The sequence below is a fragment of the Perognathus longimembris genome, chromosome 3, assembly GCF_023159225.1.
Source record: "Perognathus longimembris pacificus isolate PPM17 chromosome 3, ASM2315922v1, whole genome shotgun sequence".
In the NCBI taxonomy this organism is placed as follows: domain Eukaryota; kingdom Metazoa; phylum Chordata; class Mammalia; order Rodentia; family Heteromyidae; genus Perognathus; species Perognathus longimembris.
In genome coordinates, this window is record NC_063163.1 from 74,799,345 (window position 1) to 74,827,032 (window position 27,688).

Consider the following 27,688-nt stretch of genomic DNA (forward strand, 5'->3'; position numbering starts at 1 on the left):
GATGACAGATAGATGAGAAAGAGATGACTGGACAGATAGATGAATAGATTGATATAACAGTATATTATATAAACAATACCTAAAGAGAAGAGGCATTGGTTAAAGTGAGGTGAAGGAACAAGATGGTAAAAAGTAAGGTACATCAAGGTAGACAATATGCCAGGCTCCATGGTACAAAGCTTTAGTCCCAGCTACTTGGAAGGCTGAGGCAAAAGGAGCCCTTAAGCTCAAGTTCAAGCCAGCTTGGGCAACACAGTAAGACCCAATATCAAAGAAGAAGATGCTGGGTGCTGGCGGCTCACGCCTGTAATCCTAGCTACTCAGGAAGCTGAAATCTGAGGATCACAGTTAAAAACCAACCTCGACAGGAAAGTCCATGAGACTATTATCTCCAATTAACTACCAGAAAACTGGAAATGGAGCTGTGGCTCAAGTAGTAGAGCGCTATTCTTGAGCATGAGAGCTCAGGGACAGCGCCTAGGTCCCTGAGTTCAAACCCCGGGATTAGCACAATCAAAATAAAAATAAAAAGATTCAACTGAGAAGAGTTGATGAACAGAGCATAACCTGGCACATGCAAAAAGTCACAACTTCTGGCAGGGAAATGCAAGTTTGGCAAAGCAGATGCAAGGGCTGGGTGTCAGGAATGGCCAAGTCTGTGGTGTAGGAGTCAGCTGGAATTTCACTCTCGGTGTAGAACATGGAAAAGAGGGAATAAAGTGATAAACGTGCACGTGCGGGAGCTGTTATTCTATACTGGGTCCCAGCCCTCTGCCATGGAAGCTGTCCTCACAGGAACCCTGTGGAATCCATGAATATTAATGAGCAGAATGCAGATATGGGGCATGGCATCCCACGCATGTGAAATGGAGAAGTGAATGTCATTTACATGTTCATTAACAGATGGGTGAGATAGGCGTGTGAGGAAACACACAGACAAGGTCAGTATATCTTCAGAAGGGAAGGCTTGGGGGTGGATTTCTTAATGGCCAGGGCATGTTGTTGTGTTTTTTTTAATTAAAAAAAAAAAGAAAGAAAAATCACCTGATTACCAAAAATTGGATTCACTGTCACTAGTCCAAAACAAAATGCATGTACAATCCTTCCCAAGTACTTTATTTCCCAGTATAAATTAACGTGCATGTTCACACCTATAATCCCAGTTACTCAAGATAAAGGTTTGCCATCCTGGGCAGAAAAGTCCATGAGACTTTAATCTCCAATAAACCACCAGAAAACAGGAGGTGGCGCTGTGGCTCCAGTGGTAGAGCCTTGAGCAAAAGAGCTCAGGGACAGCGCCCAGGCCCTGAGTTCAAGCCCCATGATGGACTAAATAAATAAATAAATGAGCTAGAATAGATTGTTCTCAAAACAAAACAAAAAAAAATGATCAATGGCTAATTATGTGGAAACACTCACCACCCCTTGGACATGAATCAAATCAGCATTATGTGCCTGCCTGTAGCAAAGTAGCAACCTCTGGTTGTGCAATGTTTGCAGTTCTTAGGTGCCAATTCAAACTAAAGAGACACCATACTTCCACTTGTAGGTATAAAGATAAACTTCACTTAACACCTCAACAAGCAAACACAGTATCTAGGACAGCCACAGTGTGCACTCCTGGCAGCACACTTTTCATACTTTTTTTTTTTTTCACTTCTTAGTTTTTCATCTTACTTTGTTCCCAGATGTAGGTATGGTTAAGAAATAGGGGTGAACCTGGGCACTGGTGAAGTGTCTGTGAGATTCTAACCTCCAGTTAATTACCAAAAAGCCAGAAGTAGAGTTGTGGCTCAAGTGGTAGAGCACCAGCCTTGAATGAAAAAGCTCAGGGACAGCACCCTGATCCTGAGTTCAAACCCTAGGATTGGCACACACACAGAGACAGAGACAGAGACAGAGAGAGAGAGAGAGAGAAATTTATTCTTCAGACATCTTTGCGTTGATGGCTAATACCTTCCCATATGGAAACAAATTATACAAATCTTCCATCACAGTGGGATGAATGAATGAATGGATGGATGGGTAAATGAATGAATGAAAGCACATCTGAGATTCAGGGGCCCCAATGCCCTAATTGGCCCCCAAAACCATCCAGCCTGGACACATCCAGGAGGCTAGCAGAAGGGGATCAGCTCTCTGCTTCCTCTGCCCCTCCAATCCCAAAGCCCCTGCCTACCTCAAAGACCAGGCCCCATGGGATCAAAGGAGAAATCAAACACCTTGCTTCCTCTTCCTTAAGGAGGAGCCCTGGGATCCAAGTCCTCAGGCGCCCAGCCCTAAATCAGCTGCCATGTCCCTGCTCCCACCTGCCCCAGGCTGGGGAGGTGACACAGCTCTACCACCCTGCTCCTCCCATCAGTGAGTGGTAGGGGCCTCTCCTGTCCTTTCTGTCCTTTCTAGGGGCTCAGGGCAGACGTGGGCTTCCGACAACAGAGACAGAGATTTGCTGAGAGTGGTGAAAAATAGGGTGTGATGTGGGGCGCTAATGGCTCACGCCTGTCATCCTAGCTACTCAAGAGGCTGAAATCTGAGGATCAAAGTTCAAAGCCAGCCTGGGCAAGAAAGTCCATGAGACTCTTATCTCCAATTACCCACCAAAGAGTTGCAAGCAGAGCTATGGCTCAAGTAGCAGAGTGCTAGCCTTGGGCACAGGAAGTTCTGGAACAGCACCCAGTCCCCAAGTTCAAGCCCCACGACCAACCAAAACACACCGATGTTATTCTGGTGCACAGGAAGAGAGGAGTCCATGTCCTACTCTTTGGAGAAAGTGAGAGACAGAGAGACAAATATAGAAACAGAGACACAGACAAAGAGAGACAGAGACAGGCATAAACACAGAGACACACAGAGAGAGAGAGAGACTCACACACAAAGGGGAAAGGGGAGAAAGGAAAAACAAACTAGAAAGGCTGTGGGGTGGCAGGGCCCCCAGGACCTCTGAGAATGGCCCTGACAAGCACTGGGCCCCCAGCTGAGGGCATAGGTGGGGACCAGGATTCTCAGGGGATCACCTCCTATCCCCTGTAACCAGACCCAAGAGCCCCCAGGAAAGCCCTGCGCCACCTCTTCAGGCTTCTCCCAACCAGCCTTGCCCTCTGAGCATCTGCCATGTGCCCACGTCTCTGCCTGGCCCCTAGCCCTGGGCTTGCTGCCAGCTGTGCCACAGTTGGTCCACAGCAGACATCCTCTGGGCACAGCCACACACACCGGCATCACCACTCGCTTGTGTTATGCCAGATTTCTGGTCCCCAAAGACCACCAAGGAGCCGATACCGATGCAAATGCACGAGAGTCTTTATTGCAAGCTTGAGCCTGGACTCCCAACCATCACCGACACAGCGGATCTGGATTGAGAGCCCCAACCCTCAGATAGGCAGGGTTTTTATTGTGATTACAACAGGGGCAGGGTATTTCCAACTTGGCAGATACTTGATTGGATGGCATTTAGCAAGCAAGTCTTGTCCTATTTCTATTGGCTATCTACCCTTTTAGTTATCTATTTTGGCTTTGATATCGGGAACTGGCCTCGATATCAGGAATTGACAACAGGTGGTCATGTAGCACTGATGCAGGGGGTAGAGCAAGTCACAAATGGGTTAAGCAAGCCATTTACAGAAGCAGAATACTGCGGTCAGGCTGACCTAGTACCAACTTTATTTTAACAATTGGGACCATGTTTCCCCACTACCACTAAGCAAGCCTGAGCGGGCTAAAACAATCCAGTACTCAGTCATAAGTAAACCAACCCAACAGTTACCATGGCATTTCTACTACTATTATAGTCTATGACTATGATCATTTTTTACCCAGTATAGAGGTGAACAAGGGCTCCCTACATTTTTAAATGTCAAACTATAAGAAACTAGTCTCACAGGTGGTGGTGCAGCCCTCTATCATGGAGTCATCACCAGAGCTTAGAAGTTGTTACAATTTTAACACAAAACTTATATTTAGTTACTCCAGTTTTCAGGTCAGCCCTTACACTTGCCAAGGCCCAGGGTGTCCAGAGTGAGGTAGGAGAATCAAGTTTCTAGAAAGTTTTGAGGGAAGCCCGTACTGCTGGCCTGGGGATGTTTGTCAGCATCTCCCACATTGGTGCAGGTGACCCCTGAGACATCGAGACCAAAAAATTCACCTTTAGTCTCAGCTAAAGAGTCTAAATCATCCCAAGTTAGCCAAAGCAGCTTTACCTAGTGCTACTTCACCTTTGCAGAAGGAGGAAGACCAGCATAAAACCTCAGAGATGGGAAATTTAAGGCAAATTAAGGAGTTCCATGGGTATGCAGTAAATATGGTACACCCAGAACCAAGAATTGGACAAGGAGAGTATTTTGCTTGTCCCATTGCTGTTTGTAATCACTCACTGCCAGTTCTGCTTCTGCATGTCTGCTTTGCCTAACTTGCCAAACCACCCACGTGTGGCATGTGACCTGCTGTGTGAATTTTGCTTTTAGAAACTCAGCCCTACTGGAGCTCAGTGTTGTTCTTCACCGCCCCAGTGGTGAGGAACAGACACTGGGAACCTAAATACAGACTCCTAGCCCAATTGACTGAGTGTTGGCGACTTTACTGTCATGAGTTCCAGTCTCACTGGGGTCAGATTATGGGTTCCAGTATCACCCTGGTAGCCAGGATGCTACAACGCCCAACTGCAGGCCCTGAGCACATACCCTTCTGTGTCTATTTTTCTTCTTCTGGTACTGGGGTTTGAACTTCCGGCCTTGGGCTTGACAGGCAGGCCCTAAAGGGAGTTATGCCTCCGTCTCTTTTCACTTTAGGTCTGAGACCTGGGACCCAAACTTGGTTCTTGATGTCTCTGCTCATTGGCTAGTGCTCTACCAACTGAGCCATGCCTGCTCTTTTTTGATCTAGTTGTTTTGAAATAGGGTCTCACCTTTTGCCTTGGCCTGCACAGGATATTCTGGGGGGGGGGGGGGAGGTGGCCACACACTCTGTCCCTCTCCCTTCCTCCTTTCCTCCCTTCCTCCCTCCTCTCTCTCTCTCTCTCTCTCTCTCTCTCTCTCTCTCTCTCTCTCTCTCTCTCTCTCTCTCTCTCTCCCCCCTCTCTCAGGCAATGCTCAAACTCACATTTCCTGTCTCAGTCTCCTATTTTATGCTTCCCACCATAGCTGGGATAAAAGGCATTTGTCACCATAACCTGCTTCTTCCATGCCCAATTCCCCTCCATGTCTTCACAGGGAGAGAGTTTGCCCTTGGCCTCCCTTGTCTTCTCAGAGAGTGTACTTTATCATTCCCTCCTCTCCTCTCCCTCCTCCACTTCCCTTTCCTCCTTCTCCTCCACCCCCCCTCCTGCTCTTCCTCCTCCTCCTCCTCCTCTTACTGCTTTTGCTTCTTCTCTCATCTCTCCTTTCTCCCTGTCCCTCTGTCTCTCTGTCCCTCTATCTCTCTGTGTCTCTCCCTCATTTCCTCCATTCTCCCCCCATCCCCACCCTGGTCTGGGCTCAAACAATCCTCCTGCCTCCACCTTCCAAGTTCTAGAATTACAGGCACACACCACCATGCCCAGCATTTAAGGAATTTTCAAAGAAAAAAAATTCAAATTACGAGACTTCATTAAACATTCAATATGTTACTAAAGGTACAAAAATGTACAAAAATCCCTTCCTCCTCTCTCTCTCTCTCTCTCTCTCTCTCTCTCTCTCTCTCTCTCTCTCTCTCTTTCTCTCTCTCTCTCTCTCCACAGTCATGTGGGGCTTGGGACTTGGGGCCTGAGCACTGTCCCTGGCTTCTTTTTGCTCAATGCTAGCACTCTACCACTTGAGCCACAGCGCCACTTCTGTGTTTGTGGTACTGAGGAATTGAACCCAGGGCTTCATGCATGCTAGGCAAGGGATCTACCACTAAGCCACATTTCCAGCCTTGTCTCTTTTTTATTAGAATATATTATGTACAAAGTGGGTTTTGGTTCTTTATTGTTTTGTTTGCTTGTCAGTTGTAGGGCTTGAACTCAGGGCCTGAGTGTTGTCCTTGAGCTCTTTTTGCTCAAGGCTAGTGTTCTACCACTTTGAGCCACAGTGCCACTTCCAGTCTTCTGGTAGTTAATTGGAGATGGGATTCTCACAGACTTTCCTGTCCCAGCTGGCTTTGAACCTCAGTCCTCAGATCTCAGCCTCCTGAGTAGCTAGGATTATAGGCCTGAGCCACCAGCATGGCTTACAAAGTAGTTTTATTGTGTTATTTTCACACATGCATATGTGTGCTTTGGGCAAATCCACCTCTATTTCCTCTCTTTCTCTCCCTCCCTCCCTTCCTCCCCCCCACCTCTGTTTTTGAGCTGGACTGGGGCTTGAACTCAGGCCCTGGGCTTTTTTGCTCAAGGCTGGTGCTCTACCACTTGAGCCACAGCTCCATTTCCAGCTTTTTGGTGGCTAAATAGAGATGGGATTCTCACAGACTTTCCTGTCCCAGCTGGCTTTGCACCTCAGTCCTCAGATCTCAGCCTCCTGAGTAGCTAGGATTACAGGCTTGAGCCACCAGCACCTATCTAAAATGATTCTTTTTTCTTCCACATAGTGATCACAGTAGAGGGAAAGAATGGAAGTCACTGCAGATAAGCCTCCTCTGGAATATCACCTAAGAGAAGTATACTACTTGGATGAAAGACTGTGGTTATTTTTGCTTTTGTTTGTTTGGTTGTTTGTTTTAAAGCAGGTCTTTGTATGTGGGTGGCCAAGGCTCCAACTCCCGAGCTCCAGGGACCCTCCTCCCACAGCTCCCCAACAGCTGAGGCTCCCGACACACAGGGAGGAGGGTGGTCTAGGAGCTGCCACCAGGTGGCAATAGTGCCATTTTATAAAGTGTGTGTGTGTGTGTGTGTGTGCGTGTGTGTGTGTGTGTGTTCCAGAATGGGGAATCTTAGCTGTGAACTGTCAGCATTCCACCTGCCTCCCTGCCCCTGGGAGGGGACAGTGAGTGTAGATTTCCTGTAACCCAGAGAAATCACAGAGACTCAGGCGGCCCTGGAATGACAGGGGATGAAGCAGAGGTGGACCCTGAAAAGATTTCAGCAGCGCCATGAGGAGGGTTTGTGTTTCAAAACAAAGCAATCTTCCTTCTGCTCAGTGCCAGCCAGAGAGTTCTGTGGGTTTTACCAGACATATGCAGGATCCCACACACAATGTGTCCAGGAAACTCCAGGCCTGCACCAGCACCTCACCCCTGTCATCCCAGCTGCTTAGGAGGCTGAGACCTGAGATCCCAATTCAAAGCCAACCCAGGCAGGAAAGATTCTTACCTCCAATAGACCACCAGAAAAAGCCAGAAATGGTGCTGTGGCTCAAGGGTAGAGCACCAGCCTTGAGTGAAAAAAGCTCAGGGACAGCACCCAGGCCCTGAGTTCAAGCCTTGATACTGGCACAAAAACAAAAAGAAAGGAATATCAAATGCACCTGCTCTTGTTCTTTGAACAAATTTCTGAATGTGACAAGGGCTGATTAACTCACCAGGTACGAAAAGAGTAACATAACTGGTCTTCGGCCAATGGGAGTATTTGGGGAAAAGAAACACACACACACAACCTCCTTGGTGCAGCCTCCTGATCACTCCCTGCAATGCAGGCCTCCATCACCAGCCACCTGACCACTCAGCTGGTCACCCAGCAGTGACAGGGACAGCTAAGCCCCATCCAAACAAGGAGGTGATAAACAGGTCATGGAAGTGTTCCATTATCCCATTCAAGAATTGGAAGGAAAGAGAAGTCATGAAAACATGGCACAGCAGTGAGAAGACAGGAAGGGCCTTCTGGGACAATACCATTAGAAGAACCAGGGCTTGCCCAGCAGGAGGAACTGTGCAAAGGACCTGGGGCCGCTTGAAGTGAAGGAGGACCAAAACGGAAGGCCTGGTGACTGAATGAGGAGCAGAAGAGATGGAGCCCTAGGCTATCATGGGAATCCAGATTTTGTTGAGTGGGTAAGGTCAGCCATCGCAAGAAGCACCAGCAGGCTTTAACCATCTCGCCAGATTTGGGGTTTAAGTTGGCCCTGTGCAAGGATGGAGAGGGGCTAAAGCAGGTTGGACACTGTGACCACCACCTCACTGCCCATCCATGTGGACATACACAGGCTCACCTGGAGAGGCAGTACAAGGGAGCGGGTGGGGCCTAGGGTGGGGGGTGGCTGACAGGGAAGGCCTATGGAGAGGCAGCCCATGGGGGCGGAGCTTGTGAGAGATGGACTCTATTAAGGGGAGGGACTTGGGGGAGGGACTTTGGGAAGAGGCGGGGCCCAGGTCACTGGACATGAAGGAATTAAGGACTCAGAAGGAATTGAGGCAGTTCTCTTGGGCAAGTTAATCCTTCTTTTTCCTTTTTCCTTTTTTTTTTTCCTTTTTCTATTGTGCTGGTCCTGGGGCTTGAACTCCAAGCCTGGGCACTGTCTCTGAGCTTTCCTTTTTGCTCAAGGCTGGCACTCTACCACTTGAACCACAGTTTCACTCCTGGATTTTGGTGGTTAATTGGAGATAGGAGTCTCAACTGTATGCACCACTGAATTTCAGGACAGTGTATTAAACAGCCATAGTAGTCAGAATTCTGGGAAGAAACGGTTGAGCACGGAGAGGCGGGAAGGGCACTGGGGAGACCAAGGAAGGGGTGGAGGGAAAAAAGAGTGACGTTCTGCACAGTGGCGGCTCAGGCCTGTAATCCCAGCAACTTGGGGGTTTGTTTGTTTGTTTGTGTTGGTTTTTTTGGCCAGTCCTGGGGCTTGAACTCAGGGCCTGAGCACTCTCCCTGGCTTCTTTTTTTTTTTTTTGCTCAATGAGAGTAGCACTCTGCCACTTGAGCCACAGGGCCACTTCTGGCCTTTTCTATATATGTGGTGCTGGGGAATCGAACCCAGGGCTTCATGTATACGAGGCAAGCACTTTACCACTAGGCCACATTCCCAGCCCAATCCCAGCTACTTGGGAAGCTGAGATCTGAGGATCATGGTTCGAAGGCAGCCCAGGCAGGAAATCCCGTGAGACTCTTACCTCCAATTAACCACCAAAGAAAGCCAGAAGCGGAGCTCTGGCTCAAGTAGTAGAGCCCTAACCTTAAGGAAAAAAAACTTTCAGAGGGAGCGCCCAGGCCCAGAGTTCAAGGGCCAGGACAGGACGTGTCTGTCTGTCTCTGTCTTTCTCTGTCTGTCTCTGACACACACACACCCTCTGCTAAGGCTGGCCACAAGCTGATGGAAGAAAGCCAGGGACCGTGTTAACCACATGATGCCTTTTGGAGATGGACATAGGACACTTCACAACTTGCAGCTCATCATCACGGGGCGAGAGGGTAAGAGGGAGGCCTGGGGCCCGCCCTGGGCCCTGGTGTCCCCAGCTGGGGCGGAGAAGGGTCACTCCAGAGCCCCCATCCGGTCCCCTCCTGGCCCAGCCCGACTACATCTCCCAGCACCGCTTGCTCGGGGCCTGCGGGAAGGGGAAAGAAAAAAAAAGTTTGGGCCAAGCATTCCCGGAATGCGCTTCCTGCCGGCGCGGGGCAGGGGTGGGGGGGGAGGCGGGGCGGGGCCGGAGCTGGGCGCACTGGGCCCGGCCAGGGCCCAGCATGGCCGAGCCGCTGCTCCGCAAGACCTTCTCCCGCCTGCGGGGCCGGGAGAAGCTGCCCCGCAAGAAGTCGGACGTGAAGGAGCGCGGTGAGTCTGGAGGGGCGCGGGACGGGGGTGGGGGAACAGCAGGGAAAGTGAAGTGCAGAGCTCCGCCAGGGCTTGGGATGCCAAGACACCCCCCCCCCCAGGAGGGACGACCGGAGGAGCGGGGAGCCCCTACCCCCCTGCGGACCGATCCCGGGGTAGGACGGGGTCCGGGGCGGGTCGGGGTGCAGGGGAGTGTGGCGCGGACCGTTATGTGCGGCCGGCTGGGGATGCCAGCGCCGCGGGCTCCTTGGGAGGCCCGGGGACAGGAAATGGGGACGCGACGGGGTGGCCGGGAAGGAGGGCCGGAGGAGGGACGGCCAAGCCGGGACACTGGGGCCCAGCCAGGCTGGGCAGGGGCACGGGGCTCCGGAGGCTTACGGAGGTGGCCATCCCCTGCCCGGTCCCCCTTCGGCTCACCCAGTGACTGCAGCCGCGCCTGCCTTGGGCAGCCCTGGGACCTCTTTGCCCAGATGGGGAAACTGAGGCACGTGGCAATTGAGTCGTTTGCCTGGGTCTGGGGAGGTGACTTAAAAAAGATTATTTGTTGTGCTGCTACATCAGGGGTTGTGGAAGGCAGAAATGATCGGAAGATCAGCAGACCTTAGAGAACCAGCTTGATCAGTTGAAGGAGGGAGGCCCAAGCGCTCCCCCCTCCAGCCCTCCCCGCGGGCTCCCGACTTTCCCAGGCCCGCAGTAGGACAGGGGTGCCCACAAATAAACACACACAGGAAATGGCTGTGATGTCACATGGGGCGGGGGAACAGCCGTTGACTGTGGGGTCTGGGCCTGGCTGAGGGACCAGGTCCACCCTGGGACTGGGGCTGAGTCTGGAAGATGGGGCAGGGACCCCTCCACACACCCCCTCCACACACCCCCGTGCTCGCCGTCAGGTCCCCAGTCACGTCTTTGTCACACTGATTCCATCACTGGGGCAGCGCCTGCTGGAGGTCTTGGCCATGACAGGATGTCCAGAGGTGCTGGCCCACCCTGAGCTCCTGGAGGCCTTCCTGGAGGCAGCGTGACATTTTCTCATTCTATCAGTGAGCACTGAGGCCCTGAGAAGGGAAGTGACAGGCCCAAGGCCATCCAGGCAGGCACAAGATTCCACCCAGCTTAGAGACCAGAAGGAAGAGCCCCGGGGACCAAGGACACATGGCCTGGTCCCTGAGGCTGGCCGGATATGGGTCCCCTGCAATGCAAAGGACTGAGAGGCTGTGGGCGCTAAGCTGGAGATAAATCCCTAGCCTAGGGTTGTGTGTTGCAAGCTACCCAGGCCCTAGGACTGAATGGGACGCCCCCACCTCTCAACCAGCAGCCTGCAAGGTGGGCTGTGGTTAACCAGGCCCCACCTGGGTCCTGTGGGAGCAGAGCCCTGGGCTGGGCCTCATCTGCCCCTTTGCGCTCCCCAGGCCGCCCTGTCCAGCGCCCGGAGCCCAGCCCTCCAGAGCCAGAGCCCCAGCCCTTAGAGGAGTCTCGGGCTGGAGCAGAGGGTCCCCCCAGCCCGGAATCTGCAGCCCGCAGCCCTGCCCGGGGTGCCTACCTGCAAAGCCTGGAGCCCAGCAGCCGCCGATGGGTCCTGGGTGGGGCCAAGCCCCCAGAGGAAGCCGTTTTGGGGCCCGGCTCCCCGAGCAGTGGGGAGCCCGCCGGCGAGATCTGGTACAACCCCATCCCTGAGGAGGACCCCAGATTGCCGGCGCCCAAGCCCTCGGGGTCCCCGCTGGACTTCGCTGAGCCTGACGGCACAGTGCCCCAAGGTAGGAGCAAAGCATCCCACTCATTCCCGCGCCCCCCGTGGCCCCAGCCCCACGCCCCGGCCCGCCCTAGGCCCAGATTCTGGTCCCTGACACCTCCCCTCCCGCAGGCCCCGTGACCAAAGCCTCCCGCACCAAGTCCCCGGGCCCAGCGCGCCGCCTGTCCCTGAAGATGAAGAAGCTGCCGGAGCTGCGGCGCCGCCTAAGCCTGCGGGGCTCCCGGGTGGGCCGGGAGCGGGAGCGGGCCGGGGCCGCCCCAGCAGGGTCAGTCATCAGCCGCTACCACCTGGACAGCAGTGTGGGGGCCCTGGGACGGGCAGCCGGGGCTGGGGGTCCCCGGGGCCCGAGGACTGGGTACCTCAGCGACGGTGACTCCCCGGAGCGCCCCGCGGGGCCCCTGGCTCCCACCGCCTTCCGACCCTACCAGGTGAGTCCCGCAGCCCAGACGCCCCCCGCTGCTATCTGGGGGCGCCTCAGCCTGCACCTGTACGGGCTCGGGGGTCTGCGGCCGGCCCCGGGGGCCACTCCCAGAGACCTCTGCTGCCTACTGCAAGTGGACGGGGCCGCCCGGGCCCGCACGGGGCCTCTGCGAGGCGGCTCCGACTTCCTGCGCCTGGACCACACGTTCCACCTAGAGCTGGAGGCCGCGCGCCTACTGCGGGCCCTGGTGCTGGCCTGGGACCCTGGAGTGCGGCGACACCGGCCCTGTGCCCAGGGCACCGTGCTGCTGCCCGCACTCTTCCGAGGTAGGCATCCATAGGGATTTGGGGGAGAAGGGGCAGGGTCTCTCCCCGCACTGGGATGTCCCAGGGGGCGCTGGGTTCCCGTGAGAGCACCCGTGGCTCAGGTTCCACGTCCTCAGGGTGCCAAGCCCAGCAGCTGGCCATCCGCCTGGAACCCCAGGGGCTGCTGTATGCCAAGCTGACCCTGTCGGAGCAGCAAGATGCCCCAGCTGCCGTGGAGCCCCGCGTCTTCGGGCTGCCCTTGCCACTCCTGGTGGAGCGGGAGCAAGCCCCTGGCCAGGTGCCCCTCATAATCCAAAAGTGTGTGGAGCAGATTGAGCGCCGAGGACTTCGGGTGAGCCCCGCCCACCCCGTTTCTGCCAGCCCAGAGCTTAGGCCCAACTCACCAGGACTCCTCTCTACCACCTCCCTCCAGATCATAAGTACCCAGGCTAGAATTCATGGATGGGGGAAGGGGTTGAACTCAGAGCCTGGGTGCTGGTTCCTTAACTTTATTTTCCCCACTCAAGACTGAGACTCTACCACTTGAGCCACAGCCTCACTTGCAGCTTTTTGCTGATTAATTGGAGATAAAGAGCCTCACAGACTTTCCTTCCCAGGCAGCTTTGAACCACAATCCTTAGATCTCAGCCTCCTGAGTAGCTGGGATTACAGGCCTGAGTCACCAGCTCCATGGATCACTGAATCATTTAATGATAAGATTCTCACTCAGCCCTTGAGTTTGGTCCACAGGAAAGAATGCCACCACTAACAGCTCACAACCATCAAACTGAAGCTGGGAGAATTAAAGAAGGGAAGAGTGGGGTGTGATGCAAGCCTATAATTCCAGCAGTAGGAGTGTGCAGGTTGAAAGGCAGCCTGGGAAAAGTTAGGCTCAAGACTCTATCTGGGGAAAAAAGAGAGGGGAAAAAAAACCTCATCGCCAAAGGAATGGGGGCATAGGGGTCAGTGGTAAAGCATTTTACTTGCAAGTGCCAGGCCCTGAGTTCAAACGCTGGTCTGTCCCCACCCTCAGGTAGTGGGGCTGTACCGTCTGTGTGGCTCTGCAGCAGTGAAGAAAGAGCTTCGGGATGCCTTTGAGCGAGACAGTAAGGCTGTCTGCCTCTCCGAGGACCTGTACCCCGATATCAACGTCATCACAGGTCAGACTGCCCCCCTTCAACCCTAACCCCAAAGGTGGCTTGGTGACCTCTGGCCTCAGAAACCAGACAAGGCCCAGGGGCATCCCTGACTGCAGGGGGCTCTGTCTCTACAGGCATCCTCAAGGATTATCTTCGGGAGCTGCCCACTCCACTTATCACCCAGCCTCTCTATCGGGTGGTGCTGGAAGCCATGGCCCAGGGACCCCCAAACAGGGCTCCCCCGGGTGCTAAGGGCACCCGAGGGCTCCTCAACTGCCTGCCTGATGTGGAAAGGGTAAGTTGACCCTGGTGGGTCTGAGCCTGCAAGACCAACACTCCATTCCTACATAGCAGATACTACAAATGCCTCTGTTCATCAATTATTAAAACCAAGGCCCAGGGGCTGGGAATATGGCCTAGTGGCAAGAGTGCTTGCCTTGTATACATGAAGCCCTGGGTTAAATTCCTCAGCACCACATATATATAAAAAAAAAAAAAGGCCAGAAGTGGCACTGTGGCTCAAGTGGCAGAATGCTAGCTAGCCTTGAGCAAAAAGAAGCCAGGGACAGTGTTCAGGCCCTGAGTCCAAGCCCCAGGACTGGCAAAAAAAAACAAACAAACAAACAAACCCAAGGCCCAGAGTAGTGGAGTGACTTGCCCAAAGGAAAAAAAATATCAAAAACAGACACACTGATCACTCAGTGGCTCATACCTGTAATCCTAGCTACTCAAGATGCTGAGATCTGAGGATTACAGTTCAAAGCTAGCCAGCCAGAACAGGAAAGTCAGTGAGACTCAATTAACCAACCAGCAAAAAGCCAGAAGTGGACCTGTAGCTCAAGTGGTAGAGCACCAGCCTTGAGTGAAAAAGCCAAGTCAGAGTGAGAGACCCTAGGTTCAAACCCCAACCTGCCCCCCCACCCGCCCCAGTCATGGTTAGCAGATTTCTCATGGTCACCTTCTCGCCATAAGACATGGACCTCAGTTTCCCACTGTGGACCACCCATGTCTCCCCATAGGAGCTTGGCTCTGCCCACCTCATGCCCACTCTCAACCCTCCCCACAGGCAACACTGACGCTACTCCTGGACCACCTGCGCCTTGTCTCCTCCTTCCACACCCACAACCGCATGACCCCACAGAATCTGGCCGTGTGCTTCGGACCTGTGCTGCTACCAGCACGCCAGGCACCAGCACGCCAGACACCAGCCCGGCCCCGAGTCCGCAGTTCCGGCCCAGGCGTTGCCAGCGCTGTAGACTTCAAGCGCCACATCGAGGTGTTGCATTACCTGCTGCAGTCCTGGCCAGGTGAGCCCACTCATGGGTCCGTGCCTCCAATCCAGGCAGGCCTCTATGCTATGCCTTCTCCCGAGCAGCCAATCGGTGTCTGAGAGTTAAGGAAAGCCGCGCCTCAGTGTAAACTGTTCCGGTACACCCAGAGGCCCCGCCTCTTGGTCTGCCAATCAGAGGCCTACGCAATAGGGGGCTGATTGCCATTTTTGTGCATGACATCAACATTAAGCTCTGCCTGTGTTCCTTTCAGATCCCTGCCAGGCCCCAGAGGCTCCGGAAGTTGCAACATACTTGCGGCCCAAACGACAGTCACCACCGAGGCACTTGCCTCTAGCTGGGCCAGAAGTGGTGACTCGACCCCGCTACCGCAGAGGCCCGGAAAGCCCTCCAAGCAACCGCTACGCTGGTGACTGGAGTGTGTGCGGGCGGGACTTCCTCCCTTGTGGGCGGGACTTCCTGTCGGGGCCCGACTACGACCACGTGGCAGGCAGCGACAGCGAGGACGAAGACGACGATGAGAATGGCGAGTCACGGGGTACTGCCGACTTTGAGGATGAGTTCGATGCGCCCTTCAACCCACACCTGAATCTCAAAGACTTTGATGCTCTCATCCTGGACCTGGAGCGGGAGCTCTCCAAGCAGATTAATGTATGCCTCTGAGTCTGTCAAGCAGGGCAGGACCCTGGTTACCAAGGACAGGCATCCTGGTTACTAAGGACACTGGTTACCAAGGACCAGTGCTCTGGTTAGTGAGGACAGAGAATTTGGTTACTAAGGACCAGGAACCCAATTACCAAGAATGGGGACCCTGGCTATAGGCAGGGCCCAATTGTTCAAGAGGACTCCAGTTGCTCACCATGTGCTCCTTGTTCTTAGGGACCAGTCTCCCATGCTGAGAATCATTCCTCATTTCTAGCACCCAGTGTTTCGACACTAGTTGCAATAGCCAGGCACTGGGGGGATCTTAGGGTCTAGCTTTCATGACCATGTTTTCTGAGTGCCAGGGATTCTCCTTCTGCCAAAAGGCAGTTCTGCTTGCCAGGCTGGCCTCTCTTGCCTCTTCCCCTTTGCAGGGGAAACACCAGTTACTGTATCACCCTGGGGTGAGACACACACACACACACACACCCCAGTTCTCTTGCTGCCAACCAAATCAGTATTAGCTTTGAGCACTGAACTGTTTCTCCCTCCCCTTTCTGGATCGAAGGACCCCCATAAAGCACTGTGAGGGTAATAGCCCCTATCCTGGCTCCAGCCCAATAGGGGCTGCCCTCCCCCACTCTCTTTCCAGGGAAGACCCTGTGATGTGCTACCAATCAACACACAGAGATAAGAGTCCAACCCTTCCCTTCTCCAGATGTCCTGCTACCCCTGAGGAAAATTGAGCACTTAACTCCTCCCTTTTGGAGGGGCCCCACCTGAAATGTCAGGCTGGGCACTTTGGTACCGAATATATTTATTGCCTACGTGTGTGTGTGTGTGTGTGTGTGTGTGTGTGTGTGTGTGTAGACATGTGTGGACATGTCTGGAGCAGGTGCATGTCCAGGCACCTCATGTGTATGTGTGTGCATGCATGCGTGTGTGCACACACATGTGGACATGTTCAGAGCAGGTGTGTGGAACTTTCAGGGATGACAGAGTGGGGAAGAATTTACCATGTCCAGACACTCTGATGTCCCCAGTAGTCCAGTGGGAATCAGGTCCCCTTCTGGTCTCCTTCCCCTCACCTCCACCTTTGTGAACAATAAATCAATATGCACAAGGTCTGTAACTAAGTCCTTGGAAGCCCACATGAGCCAGGGATGATTTATTCAGACCACAAGAAGAACGGGAATGGTCAGATCTGTGGAGACAAGGGCTTGAAGCTCTCCAGGGCTACCAGGCGTTTCTCTAGGCTCTGATCCCACCAGCTCCCCTCTAGGGAGGGTAGAGTCCTTGGAGCTTACAGAATAGGCCCAGATCCCACAGAGATGAGCTCACTCCAGGAGTAAGGGAGCCAGGCACACCAGCTCCAGGAGTCCCTATACAGAAATGGAGCCATCACGGAAGTCTGTCCTCCCAATCATGATGTTGACCACGACTGGGTGGCCATCTCGGCACTGCCGCTGGCCCTCACGCAGCATGTCCACCACCTGGTCCTCATTCTCCCCGGACAGTAGCAAACCCCGGGCCCCTAGACCCATGGCTGCCTTGTGGTAATCTAGAAGAAGAGATCAAGTCAGATGGCAGGAGAGCCCCCAGCCCACCATGAAGTCAATCCAGCAGAGGATCTGACATCCAACTGGGCCTGAAACAGGATTCCCTCCACCCCCACAACAATACAAAGACTCCTCACCAGTGTAGGTCAGGCCACAGGCTACGTTGCTGCCCAGTCTGGGCACCTGCTCCCGAGAAATCTGGGTCCAGCCTGCATCATTCCCTACCAAGGCGATCACTGGGATCTACAAGAAGCCAAGGCCAGGCTGTGGGCAGCCAGAGGACAGGGACCCATCCCCCACCCGCAGCACCCCCACCCTACCACCACATATTCCAGAAGCAGGGGCAACCCAGTTTACCTTGTGTCTGACGAACGTGTCAAATTCGATGAGGCTGTAGCCAAAGGCTCCATCCCCAAACAGGCACCAGACCTGGTAAATGGGACCCGGGCGGTTAGGGTGGTTCCCGGCCCCAAGAGCTGCAAGTCTCCCACATCCAGTGCCTCACCTCGGTATCCGGCTGGCACAGCTTGGCCCCAAGTGCAAACCCTGCACCAACTCCCAGAGTCCCAAAGGCCCCTAGAGGGACAAAATAGGGAGTGGGGAGGATCCAGCCATGCAAGCTATCCCCCACCTCACCCCCTCCCCAGTGGGAGACCATTCCTAACCAGGGTCAAGCCAGCGCAGAGGGCCACGGGGCTGCACCAGGTAAGCGGCAGTGGCCACAAAGTCCCCGCCATCCACCACAAGCAAGGCGTTGTCAGGCAGAGTTTCCTCCACCGCCTGCAACACCCGCACAGGGTTCAGGTGCTGGCCTACAGACATGGCTGCCTTCTCCCTGTGACAGGATAGGAGAGGTGAGCAGGGCCAGAAACAAGCCTGTGGGGGACACACACGTGCACACACACACACAGGCATCCACACCAGCCAGGCCCACTTGAAGGTCTGCTCCTTCTGCCGATCAGCTTCCCGAAGTTCCTCCAACCAGTCTGGAGCCCACATCTGGCCCTGAAGGCCTTCCACCAGCTTCAGCATGAAGGAGCCCACATCGCCTGGGGAAGGGAAAGGGCACAGCTCAGCAGGAAGCCAACAGCCAAGTTCAAACAGAAGCACTCCCTCCAAAGGCAAAGGAGGCCAGCCACAGCCCAGAGTCTGCAAGGACTGGTGAGCACAGCCAGGCAAGACGGGCAAAACAAAGGGAGGTTCAGGGACATGGCACAGGCCCAAGCTGGCCCCTCACAGCCTAGATTCCCAAATCCTGTCAATTTGGCCTCTGCTATGTTGATAAAAACACTGTTCCATGGGGTGCTAGTGGCTGACACTCTGTCATCCCAGCTAATCAGGAGGCTGGGATCTGAGGATCAAGGTTCAAAGCTAGCCCAGGCAGGAAAGTTCATGAGACTCTCATCTCCAATTAACCAGAAAAAAATAAAGAAGTGGAGTGTGGTTCAGGTAGTAGAGTGCCAGCCTTGAGTGAAAAAGCCCAGGGACAGTGCCCAAGGACTGAGTTTAAACCTCAGGATTGGCACAAAAAAAAACCACCCACACCTCCACCCACCAGGCAGGTTCTCAAGGCAGACAAAGATCTCATAGGAACCATCTAATGCTAAAGCCCATGGATGGGTCTCATGCTATCCAGATTAGAGAAATGATCCAGTAGGGGTGAGGGAGATGTTGATTTCTCACCTCGTCTCTCCTCACAACAGCCTGTCCTCCTGGTCCTGACTTTTTTCCAGTTTATTGGAGACAGAACTCAGGGCCTTGCATATGCAAGGCAAATGCTCTGCCACTGAACCACCTCTCTGGTCCTTTCATATTTTAAGTTATTTTGTGACAAGATCAACTTGCAATCCTCCTACCTCAGCCTCCAGAAGAGCTGAGATTACAGGAGTATACCACCATGCTTGGTTGTCCTGGCCTTTTCTTTTTTTTTGGGGGGGGGGGTGGTGGGAGGGGAGGGTGCAAGTCCTGGAGCTTGAAACCAGGGCCTGGGCACTCTCTCTAAGCTTCTTTGCTCAAGGCTGGCGCTCTACCACTTGAGCCACAGCTCTACTTCTGGTGTTTTGGTGGTTCATTAGAGATAAAAGTCTCAGACTATCCTGCATGGGCTGGCTTCAAATGTCAATCCTCAGACCTCAGCCTCCTGAGTAGCTAGGACTACAGGTGTGAGTCACTGGCACCAGGCTTTTTTTTTTTTTTTTTTAAACAGCTCTTCCTTGTCTCTGCCTGCCCCACTTCTAGCCAACTGCTGGGATGGATCCTGCCAAACACAAATTCAACAGAGTCATAAGATGACCCTATCATCAATGCAGTACAGGACTGGCAATGCCCTTAGCCCCATGGGCAAAGTATGGCACAAGAAGGAAACTGAAACCAGGAGGGGTGGAATTGACTGAAAGGCTCAGGGGTGGAGAGTGTACCTGTGGACAGCAGGCAGCAAAGGCAGGGCTGCACCCAGGAGCCCCGCCCACCCCCCCCCCCCACACTGCACCCACCTCACCACACTCCCTTATAGGAGCACCCATGAATCTGAGCTGTGTGGATGAAACCCTGGGCAGGGTAAAGGCCTCGCCTGGCACCCAGCCAGCAGATGGGCCACTTACCCTGCACAGCCTCCCGAGGTTTCCAGAAGATGTCCGAGTTGAGCAGCATGTCAGCCCGGTTCCGGTTCACCACGATGATCTGGCTCTTGCGACTGAGGACCCGGCCGTAGGAGAGGCGGAAGTCACACACGGCTCCTGGGGTGAGCACAGGCCAAGGCATGGTGGGTGGAGGGCCTCCCTTCAGACCCATAGAGGACCGCTGAGTCAAGTTACCTGTTCCCCACCTGTCCCCCCACCTGAGCCACCTGCAATGGCTCTGCTTTTCTGATAGTTAACTGGAGACAGGACTCTCAAAGGGACTTTTCTGCCCCGCTGGCTTCGAACCTCGATCTTCATATCTCAGCCTCCCGAGTAGCTAGGATAACAGGCGTGAGCCACTGGCACTTGGCCATTTCATGACATTTTGGGAGAGGATGGAACACACAGATATTTGCCTGGTCCCTGGGGTGACATCAGCACATATAGTACATATGCTGTGACATCATTTCTCATGACAGCAAAATAGCCCAGCAAAGTGTTTACATTGATAAACACATTCCTTAGGAATATATGGTGCTCTATGCAATCAGGGTTCACTGGAGCAGGTCTGTACAGTCAGAGCTCACAGACACAGCTGCCAGACATGTGGCAGTTTTCAAGGTGCCTCTTGTCATGTATGTAACCACACAAGCATCTCCTAGATATGCAACCTCCATGGGCAGCTGGGCCACCCCCACAGCATGGGGTTCCACTTGTGTCCAGATTTGGGCTTGTTTAACCATGTGAGGGGGGGCACAGGGGAAGGAGGGTGAGCACCAGTGATGAGGAGGGGCAGGGTTATGGGAGGGAGGGCGCAGGGGGAGAGGAGGAGGAGACTCAGGCTCACCTGCCAGGACCACCACATCTGCTTTCTTCAGGGCGGCACCACGGTTCTGCCGGATGTGAAGGGGGTGGTTCTGGCCCAGCAGCCCCCGTGCCATCCCCCCCAGGAAGCAGGGGACACCTAGGGTCTCCACAGCAGCCCTATAGGTCCAGGCAGAGCAAAGATCAGAGTGGCCTGGGGTGCAAGAACCCGAAGGACAAGGAAGGGCATCCAATGGCAGAGCTGAAACTCTCACCGAAGCCTGGCAGCAGGGGTGGGGGGCAGCAAGGCCTGGCTGCCCAGGACCAGTAGGGGCTTCTTGGCCCGGCTCAGGATTTCTACACAGCGCTGAACCTGGAACAAGAGGTTCAAGATAGAGGGCCCCAGCCAAGCTCCATGGCCCAAGCCTGTAATCCTAGCTACAATCCCCAGGACGCACACACACACACACACACACACACACACACACACACACACACATTGAAGTCCCCAACCCTGGCTGAGGGAGAAGGTGGGCAAGACCCTGCCAGGTAGGAGCTTGGGCTGAGGAAGGGGGGGTCACTCACCTGTTGGGGAGACGCCAGGGGGATGTCCAGGGGCAGAGGCCCTTCGGGCTGAGGCTCCCATGCTCCCGCAAAGAGGTTGGCCAGGCAGTTTTCTAAGTACCTGGGCACGAGACAGGAAGGAAGCGCTTTGCCAGGGGTAGGAAGGGTATTCTGGGATCTAAGGATGGTGAAGGTCCCCTAAAAATGTGGGAAACAAGCAGGGTGGGTAAGCCACAAGCCTGGGACACCAAGAGGCTAGGACTCAGGTGCCCTGGAAGCACCTGAAGGTAAGCTTGACTTGACATGAGCCCCCAATGACAACACAACCAGACTGCAGGTCGGGTGGGAGCAGGCTCAGGCACTGGCTGGGTCCCATCCTAGCCATGGGGCAGTGGCAAGTAGCAGTGCCTATCTGAGCTTCCTTTGCTGTAAAATGCCTCCCAAAGGCCCACTTAAGGTGCATTGTGGGCCAGAGTGAGGCCTAGGGACAGAACATGGCTCCATCTCTAGCACTCACAGTTTTTAAAATGGCTCCTTGCCGGATGCTGGTGGCTAGTGTCTGTAATCCCAGGTACTCAGGAGGTTGAGATCTGATGATTCGGGTTTGAAGCCAGCCCAGGCAGCAAAGTCCATGAGACTCTTATTTCCAATTAACCACCAGAAAACCAGAAGTGGCTCTGTTGTTTCAAGGGGTAGAGTGCTAGCCTTGAGCAAAAAAGCTCAGGGACAGTGCCCAGGCCCCGAGTTCAAGCCCCATGAGTGACAAAAAATAAAAATAAATAAAAAGGCTCCTAGAGGCAGGGCTGGGGCATGGCTCTGCTGTGGGGGCGTGACTTCAGTGACAGGGGAGTGAATAAGGTGTGAGGGGTGGTTTAAATGTTGAGGGCGTGGCTCTGGTGGGCACGGCCCAGGGTTGGGGCCCTGGCTCAAGAGTAGAGGTACAGGGGGCTGGGGATATGGCCTAGTGGCAAGAGTGCCTGCCTCATATACATGAGGCCCTGGGTTCGATTCCCCAGCACCACATATACAGAAAATGGCCAGAAGTGGCACTGTGGCTCAAGTGGCAGTGTGCTAGCCTTGAGCAAAAAGAAGCCAGGGACAGTGCTCAGGCCCAGAGTCCAAGCCCCAGGACTGGCCAAAAAAAAAAAAAAAAAAGAGTAGCGGTACAGCTCATCTGTGGGGGCATGGCTGGGGCGTGGGGCGTGGCTCAGCCAAGGCAGGGCTGGAGTGTGGGGCATGGCTCAGCCAAGGCAGGGCTGGGTCGTGGGGCGTGGCTCAGCCAGGGCAGGGCTGGGCCAGCCTGCCCAGCAAGTCCAAGACCCTGAGTTCAAACTCGAGTCACTAAATCCAAGGTCCTAAGTTTATTTAAGGCCCTGTGTGTATGCCCTGGACACACACAGAAATCCAGCCCAGGCTTGCCCTCGAGGCACATTTAGTGCAGGACAGTAGGTACATGGGCATTGGCAGAAGAGTTGACTCAGGGCCAGTCTGCTGTCTTAGATTGCAGAGAGAAGGCCAAGGGCAGAATAGTAAAGCCAGTCTAAAGGGAAGTGCAGCCTTCCAAGGGCTAGGGAGGGGCAAGAGGGAAGGGGACAGGGTGACAGGAGGCTGAGCACATCAATAGCAAGCCACTCCTGCTAAAGTCAGCCTCAAGCTGGAACCAGGCTCACATACCAAAACACAGGGACCCAAATGTTTGCCCACCAATGTCACCCTATGCCTGCCCTGGAATCTGGGATATAGCTGGTGCTTACTAAATATATAGAAAGAGAAATAAGGATAGGCAAAGGGAAGAGGCACAGGGAGAGCATAAAAGATAAAGAAAGCCAGGAGCTGGTGGTTCATACCTGTAATCCTAGCTACTCAGAAGGCTGAGATCTGAGGATCCTAGTTCAAAGTCAGCATGGGCAGGAAAGTCCAGGAGATTCTTATCTCCAATTAACCACCGAAAGGGGCAGAAGTAGAGCTGTGGCTCAAGTAGTAGGATGCTAGCCTTGCACCAAAAAAGGTAAGGGATAACAACCTAGTCCCTGCTTTAATAAGGCACCCACCCCCTGCCAAAAAAAAAAAAAGAAGAAGAAGAAGAAGAAAGAAAAAAAGCCAAGCACTGATGGCTTATGCCTGTAATCCCAGCTACTCAGGAAGCTGAGATCTGAGAATCACAGTTCAGGCCAGCCTAGGCAGGAAAGCCCGTGAGATTCTTATCTCCAATTAACCACCAAAAAAATCAGAAGTGGCTCAAAGTGGTAGAGCACTAACCTGGAGCAAAAGAACAGCTCAAGGACAGTGCCCAGGCCCAGAATTCAAGGCTCAGGGGGCGGAGAGGGAGGGAGAAAAAATAGGAAGAGGAGGAAAGAAGAGGAAGGGAAGGAGTGTTGCTTTGAGCTCAGTCATTGATTCTTCTCATTTTCTGCCACAACCTGATTGCTCTTCCAACCCACCAAGTTCCCTCCAGCTTCAGAACCTTTGCACATGCTGTTCCTTCTACCTGGGACACTTTTCACCCCAGTTGGCTCTTTCTAGTCAGAGGAGAGGAGGGCTGCAGGGAGGGAGAAGAGTGTGATGGAAATGGTGCTTCTCACCAGAAGACCACGTGACCCATGAGGCCCTTGGGCACCTGTGCAGGAACCATCTCTTTCTGGACCATGTAGTAAGGGTACAGCACATCAAGGGGCAGCTCCACAAACACAGGACCTGCAGGGACAGGGAGAGGCCTGAGCCTGCATCACCTCCACCAGCTCTGTGCTCCATGACCTGACCACTGCCCACCCCCTTCTTACCTGGGGTTCCTGACTGGGCAGCGGCTATGGCGGCCCTCAGGGTGGGCACAATGTCCCGCACCCTCCGTACAGATGCACAGAACTTGCAGAGTGGCCGGAACAGGGACATCTGGTCAATGGCCTGGAGAGCACCCCGTTTCTGGCAGAGAGGGGGTCCACCATTACCACCTGAGTCTGGAGGGCCCTCCCCAAGCCCTAGAGGACTACACACCTGCAGCAGGGTGCTGGCTGCCCCTCCCAGGAGCAGGACTGGAGACTGCGCCACCTGAGCATTCTTCACCGCCGTCACCGTGTTGGTGAGGCCAGGACCTGCGGTCACTGCAGCCACACCCACCGTCCCTGGACCACAGACTTGGTCACCGCTATGCCCATCCAGGTGACCCCCCCTCCTGACCCCAAGACACCCCCAGCTCCCCATGCCACAGCACCACCCTCACCAGCCAGGCGGGCCACAGCATCTGCAGCAAAGACGGCAGTGACCTCATGTCGTGTGTCCACCACACGGATGCCCAGCTTCTCACAGGCCACCAGCAGTGGGGAGATGTGGCCACCCACCAGCGTGAAGACAAAGCGCACACCATGGGCCCGGAGCACAGCTGCCACGCTCTCTCCACCATGTCGGATGCTCGCCTTGTCCACCTGCGCCAGGGGCAGGAGGGGCAGAGCAGGGTCAGTGGTCAGGGGACCTGGGGGCATGGTTCAAGTGGTAGAGTATCCGCCTAGTAAGCAAAAGGCAGTGTTCAAACCCCAGTTCCATCAAAAACAATTTAATGGCCAAGCGGAGCTGGTAGCTCATACCTACAATCCCAGCTGTACAGGAAACTGAAATCTCAGTATTACAGTTAGAAGCCAGCCTGGGCAGGAAAGTCTATGAGACTCTTCTTTCCAGTGAATCAGTGAAAAGTCAAAAGTGGAACTGTGGCTTGAGCAGTAGAATGCCAGGTTTGAATACAGGCGCTGAGTTCATGCCCTAGTATGGGCACCAAAAAACACCTTCAAAGTGAAGCCTATCTGGACATGGTAGCTCACACTTGTAATTCTAGCTACTAAAGAGGCTGAGATGAAGTGGATCACTGTGCAAAGCCAGCTCAGGCAAAAATAAGTTCACTAGGCCTGATCTCAGTTGACAGCTGAGTGCCACACATTCTAAGTTATATCAGAGGCTAAAATTGGGAGGGACACAGTTTGAAGGCAGCCAGAGCAGGAAGTCAGACCTTATCTCAAAATATAACTAGAGCCAAAAGCATTAGAGGCATATGACTCAAGTAGAAGAGCACTCAAGAGGTCCTGGGCTCAAGCCCACACAGACAAAAAAAAAAAAAAATGAATGAAAAGAAAAATCCAAGCCAGGCATAGTAGCTCACACACCTGTAATCCCAGAGACTAGTTCACAGTTTAAGGTTAGCCTAGACTAAAAGTGAGCAACACTGCCTCTCAAATCAGTAAGGTGGGCATGGTGAGGAGCATCTTTAATCCCAACTATCATGGTAGATAGGAGGATCACAGTGCAAGGCTGTCCCTGGACACAATCATGAGACTCTACCTGAAAAATAACTATAGCCAAAAAGGGTAGGAGGAATGGCTCGAGTAGTAAAACACCTCCCTAGCAAGCTCAAGACCCTGAGTTCAATCCCCAGTATCCCCCTCCAATGAAAGGGGGTCTGAGGAATGTGGGTGTTGGCTAGAGACCTATCCCCACAGTACACACTACACAGAGCAGAGCACAAGATAATATCAGATCTTTATGCGTTTATAATCCCTCCCACAGCTAAGGACATGATTTGCCCAAGCAAGATTGGCATTCCAATAGCACCCACATTCTCAAGAGCCTCGTGCCTCCCTATTCTGAGATGGCAAGGAAATCAGGAAGAGAGGTGAGCCCACAGAGCCTAGAGGGTTTGGCCAGGCCCAAGAGGACAATGCCTGCAACTCCTGCCCACTGTCAGCTATCCCCGCAGGGCCTGGTGCCTGGACTGTGAAACTCTAGCCTTACCTGCTTTTCTCTCCCTCTGCTGGGCAGGTCCACAGCCACCTGACAGGCTGCCAGCCACATGCCTGGCACAAAGGCATCTGCTTGGCACAGATAGCCTTGAACAACCAGCCCCAGCATCACAACCATCCTCAACATGCACCAATTCTGAGGCCAATGATTTGACCCTGGCTGGAGAGCAAGCACTGGAAAGGGAAATGTCTTCTTTTCTTTTTCTTTTTTCTTTCTTTTTTTTTTTTTTTTTTGGTCGATTGTTGGGGCTTGAACTCAGGGCCTGGGTGCTGTCCCTGAGCTCTTTCCCTCAAGGTTAGTGCTCTACCTCTTGGAGTCATAGTGCCACTACTGGTTTTTGAGTGATTCACTGGAGATAAGAGTCTCGCAGAGACTTTTCTGCCCAGGTTGGCTTCAAACAGATATCCTCAGATCTCAGCCTCCTGAGTGGCTAGGATGACAGACGTGAACCACCTGTGCCTGACACGAGGTTAAATCTCTGATCTCTCCCCCAGCCAGATCAGCTGGGTCAAACTCATACATGACCTTCTCGCGCTTGTTTCCCCTTGTGGAAATAAGAACAGGAAATAGCAGGTACCTAGATGCCAGAGGTTCGATCAGACAATCCCTCTCAAACCCATCAACTCAGCAGAGGGTGGCTGTCCCCAGACCTGTCACAGACACTCCCTGGTGCCCATCTGCGGCAGATAATCCGCCCCATCCCCATGTTTATGCACCACAGGGTTAAAGTCCAGGGCTGTGTAGACACAGCCTGGCTGTGGGCACGGAAGCTCAGAGCGGATCTCCGGGACGAGTCGGGGCTCGCTTCTCCCCACTTGTCAACATGAGTGGCTGCCATGCACCCCCTCCTCCTAAGTTTATGTGTGAGCGAGGGTGTGATGTTTTGGTTTGGGGGGGGGGGGTTCTTTGGTTTTGGCTCCTCCCTCCCTCCCAGCCGGCCTCCTCCCCCCACCCGGGCCCTGGCACCTTGTGCATCAGCCGGTTGAAGAGCCCCAGGCTATGAGCGGCGCCCAGCAGGGCAGCCACCAACGTCCCGAACGACAAGAGTAGGAAGATGGGGAAGGAGCTCGCATCAGGGGCCGCGGCCGCGGGGTTCTCCATGAGGCCGCGCCTAAGGAAGAAGCGCACGGCCCGTGCCTGAGCCAGGACCCAAGAGCAATTATCTCACCCGGAAGAAGGCGCGGCCCACTCGGCCCCGCCCCGCTCACAGGGCCACGCCCCCTGCTACCGGTAGGCACAGGGCCACGCCCCCAGTCCTAGCAAGCCGGTCACGCCCTCCCGTTGTGCCACCGAGCTCTATGTAGTAAAGCCACGCAGACCCCGCCCCCTACGTCAACGCCGAGCTCCAAACTAGGCTACTGAAGGTGAAGCAATCCCAAAGGCATCCAGAGAGCCCGCCCTGTGTGACGTCCAGAGTTGCGACGCCACGCCTCTCCTCGGACTGGCACGCGTGGACGCTTGGCTCTAGCCACGCCTCTCCCCTTAAGTGAGCCCCGGCACCCGAGCCTGACTCTGCACCCCAGAGCATCAAGATGCTTTCTCAAGCTCGAGCCCCACAGCCCTCCAGTCATTACCTATAGAAAACGGCCCGGACGCCGCGGCGCTCTGCGCCCGCCCTCTGTGTCACGTGATCGGCACGCGCCTCTACTCTTGACCCAGTTGGTGCAAACGCGCCCCCGCAGTCGTTATACGCATGCGCAGAGAGGGAGCCACAGCATTTTGATTGGCTTCTTTGTCATGCAAACCCCGCCTCTCTCCTCACTTCCCATTGGTTGCTGCCGCAAGCCTTGCCCCCTCTTTTAATCAAAAGGCGTGGCCTCGCGGCGTCTTCCATTAGTCAAGGCTGCCCCCTTAGGCAGGCTTTCTCAGCTTTCCATTGGCCCGCCTCGCAGGGCGGTGGCTTCTGAGCCTTCCATGCTTCCAGCACTGTGCACACCGGCCAGGTTCCCCGCCGGACTCCACGTGATCCCGTGTCAGTTCTGTCACCGGGGATCGCATCCCCCAGACAAGTCATGCCCTCATCCAGCCGCCAGGCCCCGCCCGTTGGCGTGGCGTGCACCGGCACCGCCCCTCGGTGGCTCGGCGCTCTCGAGGCCCCTCAGGACCCTGAAGTTCGTTCCCTCTCATCGTGTCCCGGTCAGCCAGGGCCTCGCCTGCCCTGCGTG

General features: G+C 54.3%; 2 protein-coding genes across 3 annotated transcripts; one reads left to right on the forward strand and one right to left on the reverse strand.

Annotated features, from left to right (window-relative positions):
• The first annotated feature begins 9,534 nt into the window (after window positions 1–9,534).
• Window positions 9,535–16,320, forward strand: Syde1 (synapse defective Rho GTPase homolog 1). 2 transcript variants are annotated; one of them, XM_048342458.1, is made up of 8 exons: window positions 9,535–9,650; window positions 11,060–11,404; window positions 11,512–12,147; window positions 12,264–12,478; window positions 13,160–13,286; window positions 13,400–13,560; window positions 14,332–14,572; window positions 14,808–16,320. In XM_048342458.1, exons 1-8 carry the CDS (start codon window positions 9,563–9,565, stop codon window positions 15,215–15,217), a joined length of 2,223 nt encoding a protein of 740 aa, XP_048198415.1. In that variant the 5' UTR covers window positions 9,535–9,562; the 3' UTR covers window positions 15,218–16,320. The 2 variants fall into 2 exon arrangements, with proteins under 2 accessions (XP_048198415.1, XP_048198416.1); XM_048342459.1 differs by having other exon boundaries at window positions 11,060–11,394; window positions 11,481–12,147.
• A 3-nt stretch (window positions 16,321–16,323) lies between these two features.
• Window positions 16,324–26,740, reverse strand: Ilvbl (ilvB acetolactate synthase like). Its single transcript, XM_048342461.1, has 15 exons — window positions 26,490–26,740; window positions 23,959–24,160; window positions 23,733–23,860; window positions 23,522–23,660; window positions 23,324–23,435; window positions 20,763–20,862; window positions 20,453–20,550; window positions 20,221–20,357; window positions 19,356–19,490; window positions 17,690–17,804; window positions 17,421–17,590; window positions 17,261–17,331; window positions 17,113–17,184; window positions 16,893–16,998; window positions 16,324–16,757 (listed from the first exon to the last, which is right to left on the reverse strand). Exons 1-15 carry the CDS (start codon window positions 26,622–26,624, stop codon window positions 16,579–16,581), a joined length of 1,899 nt encoding a protein of 632 aa, XP_048198418.1. The 5' UTR covers window positions 26,625–26,740; the 3' UTR covers window positions 16,324–16,578.
• Between the last annotated feature and the right edge of the window lie 948 nt (window positions 26,741–27,688).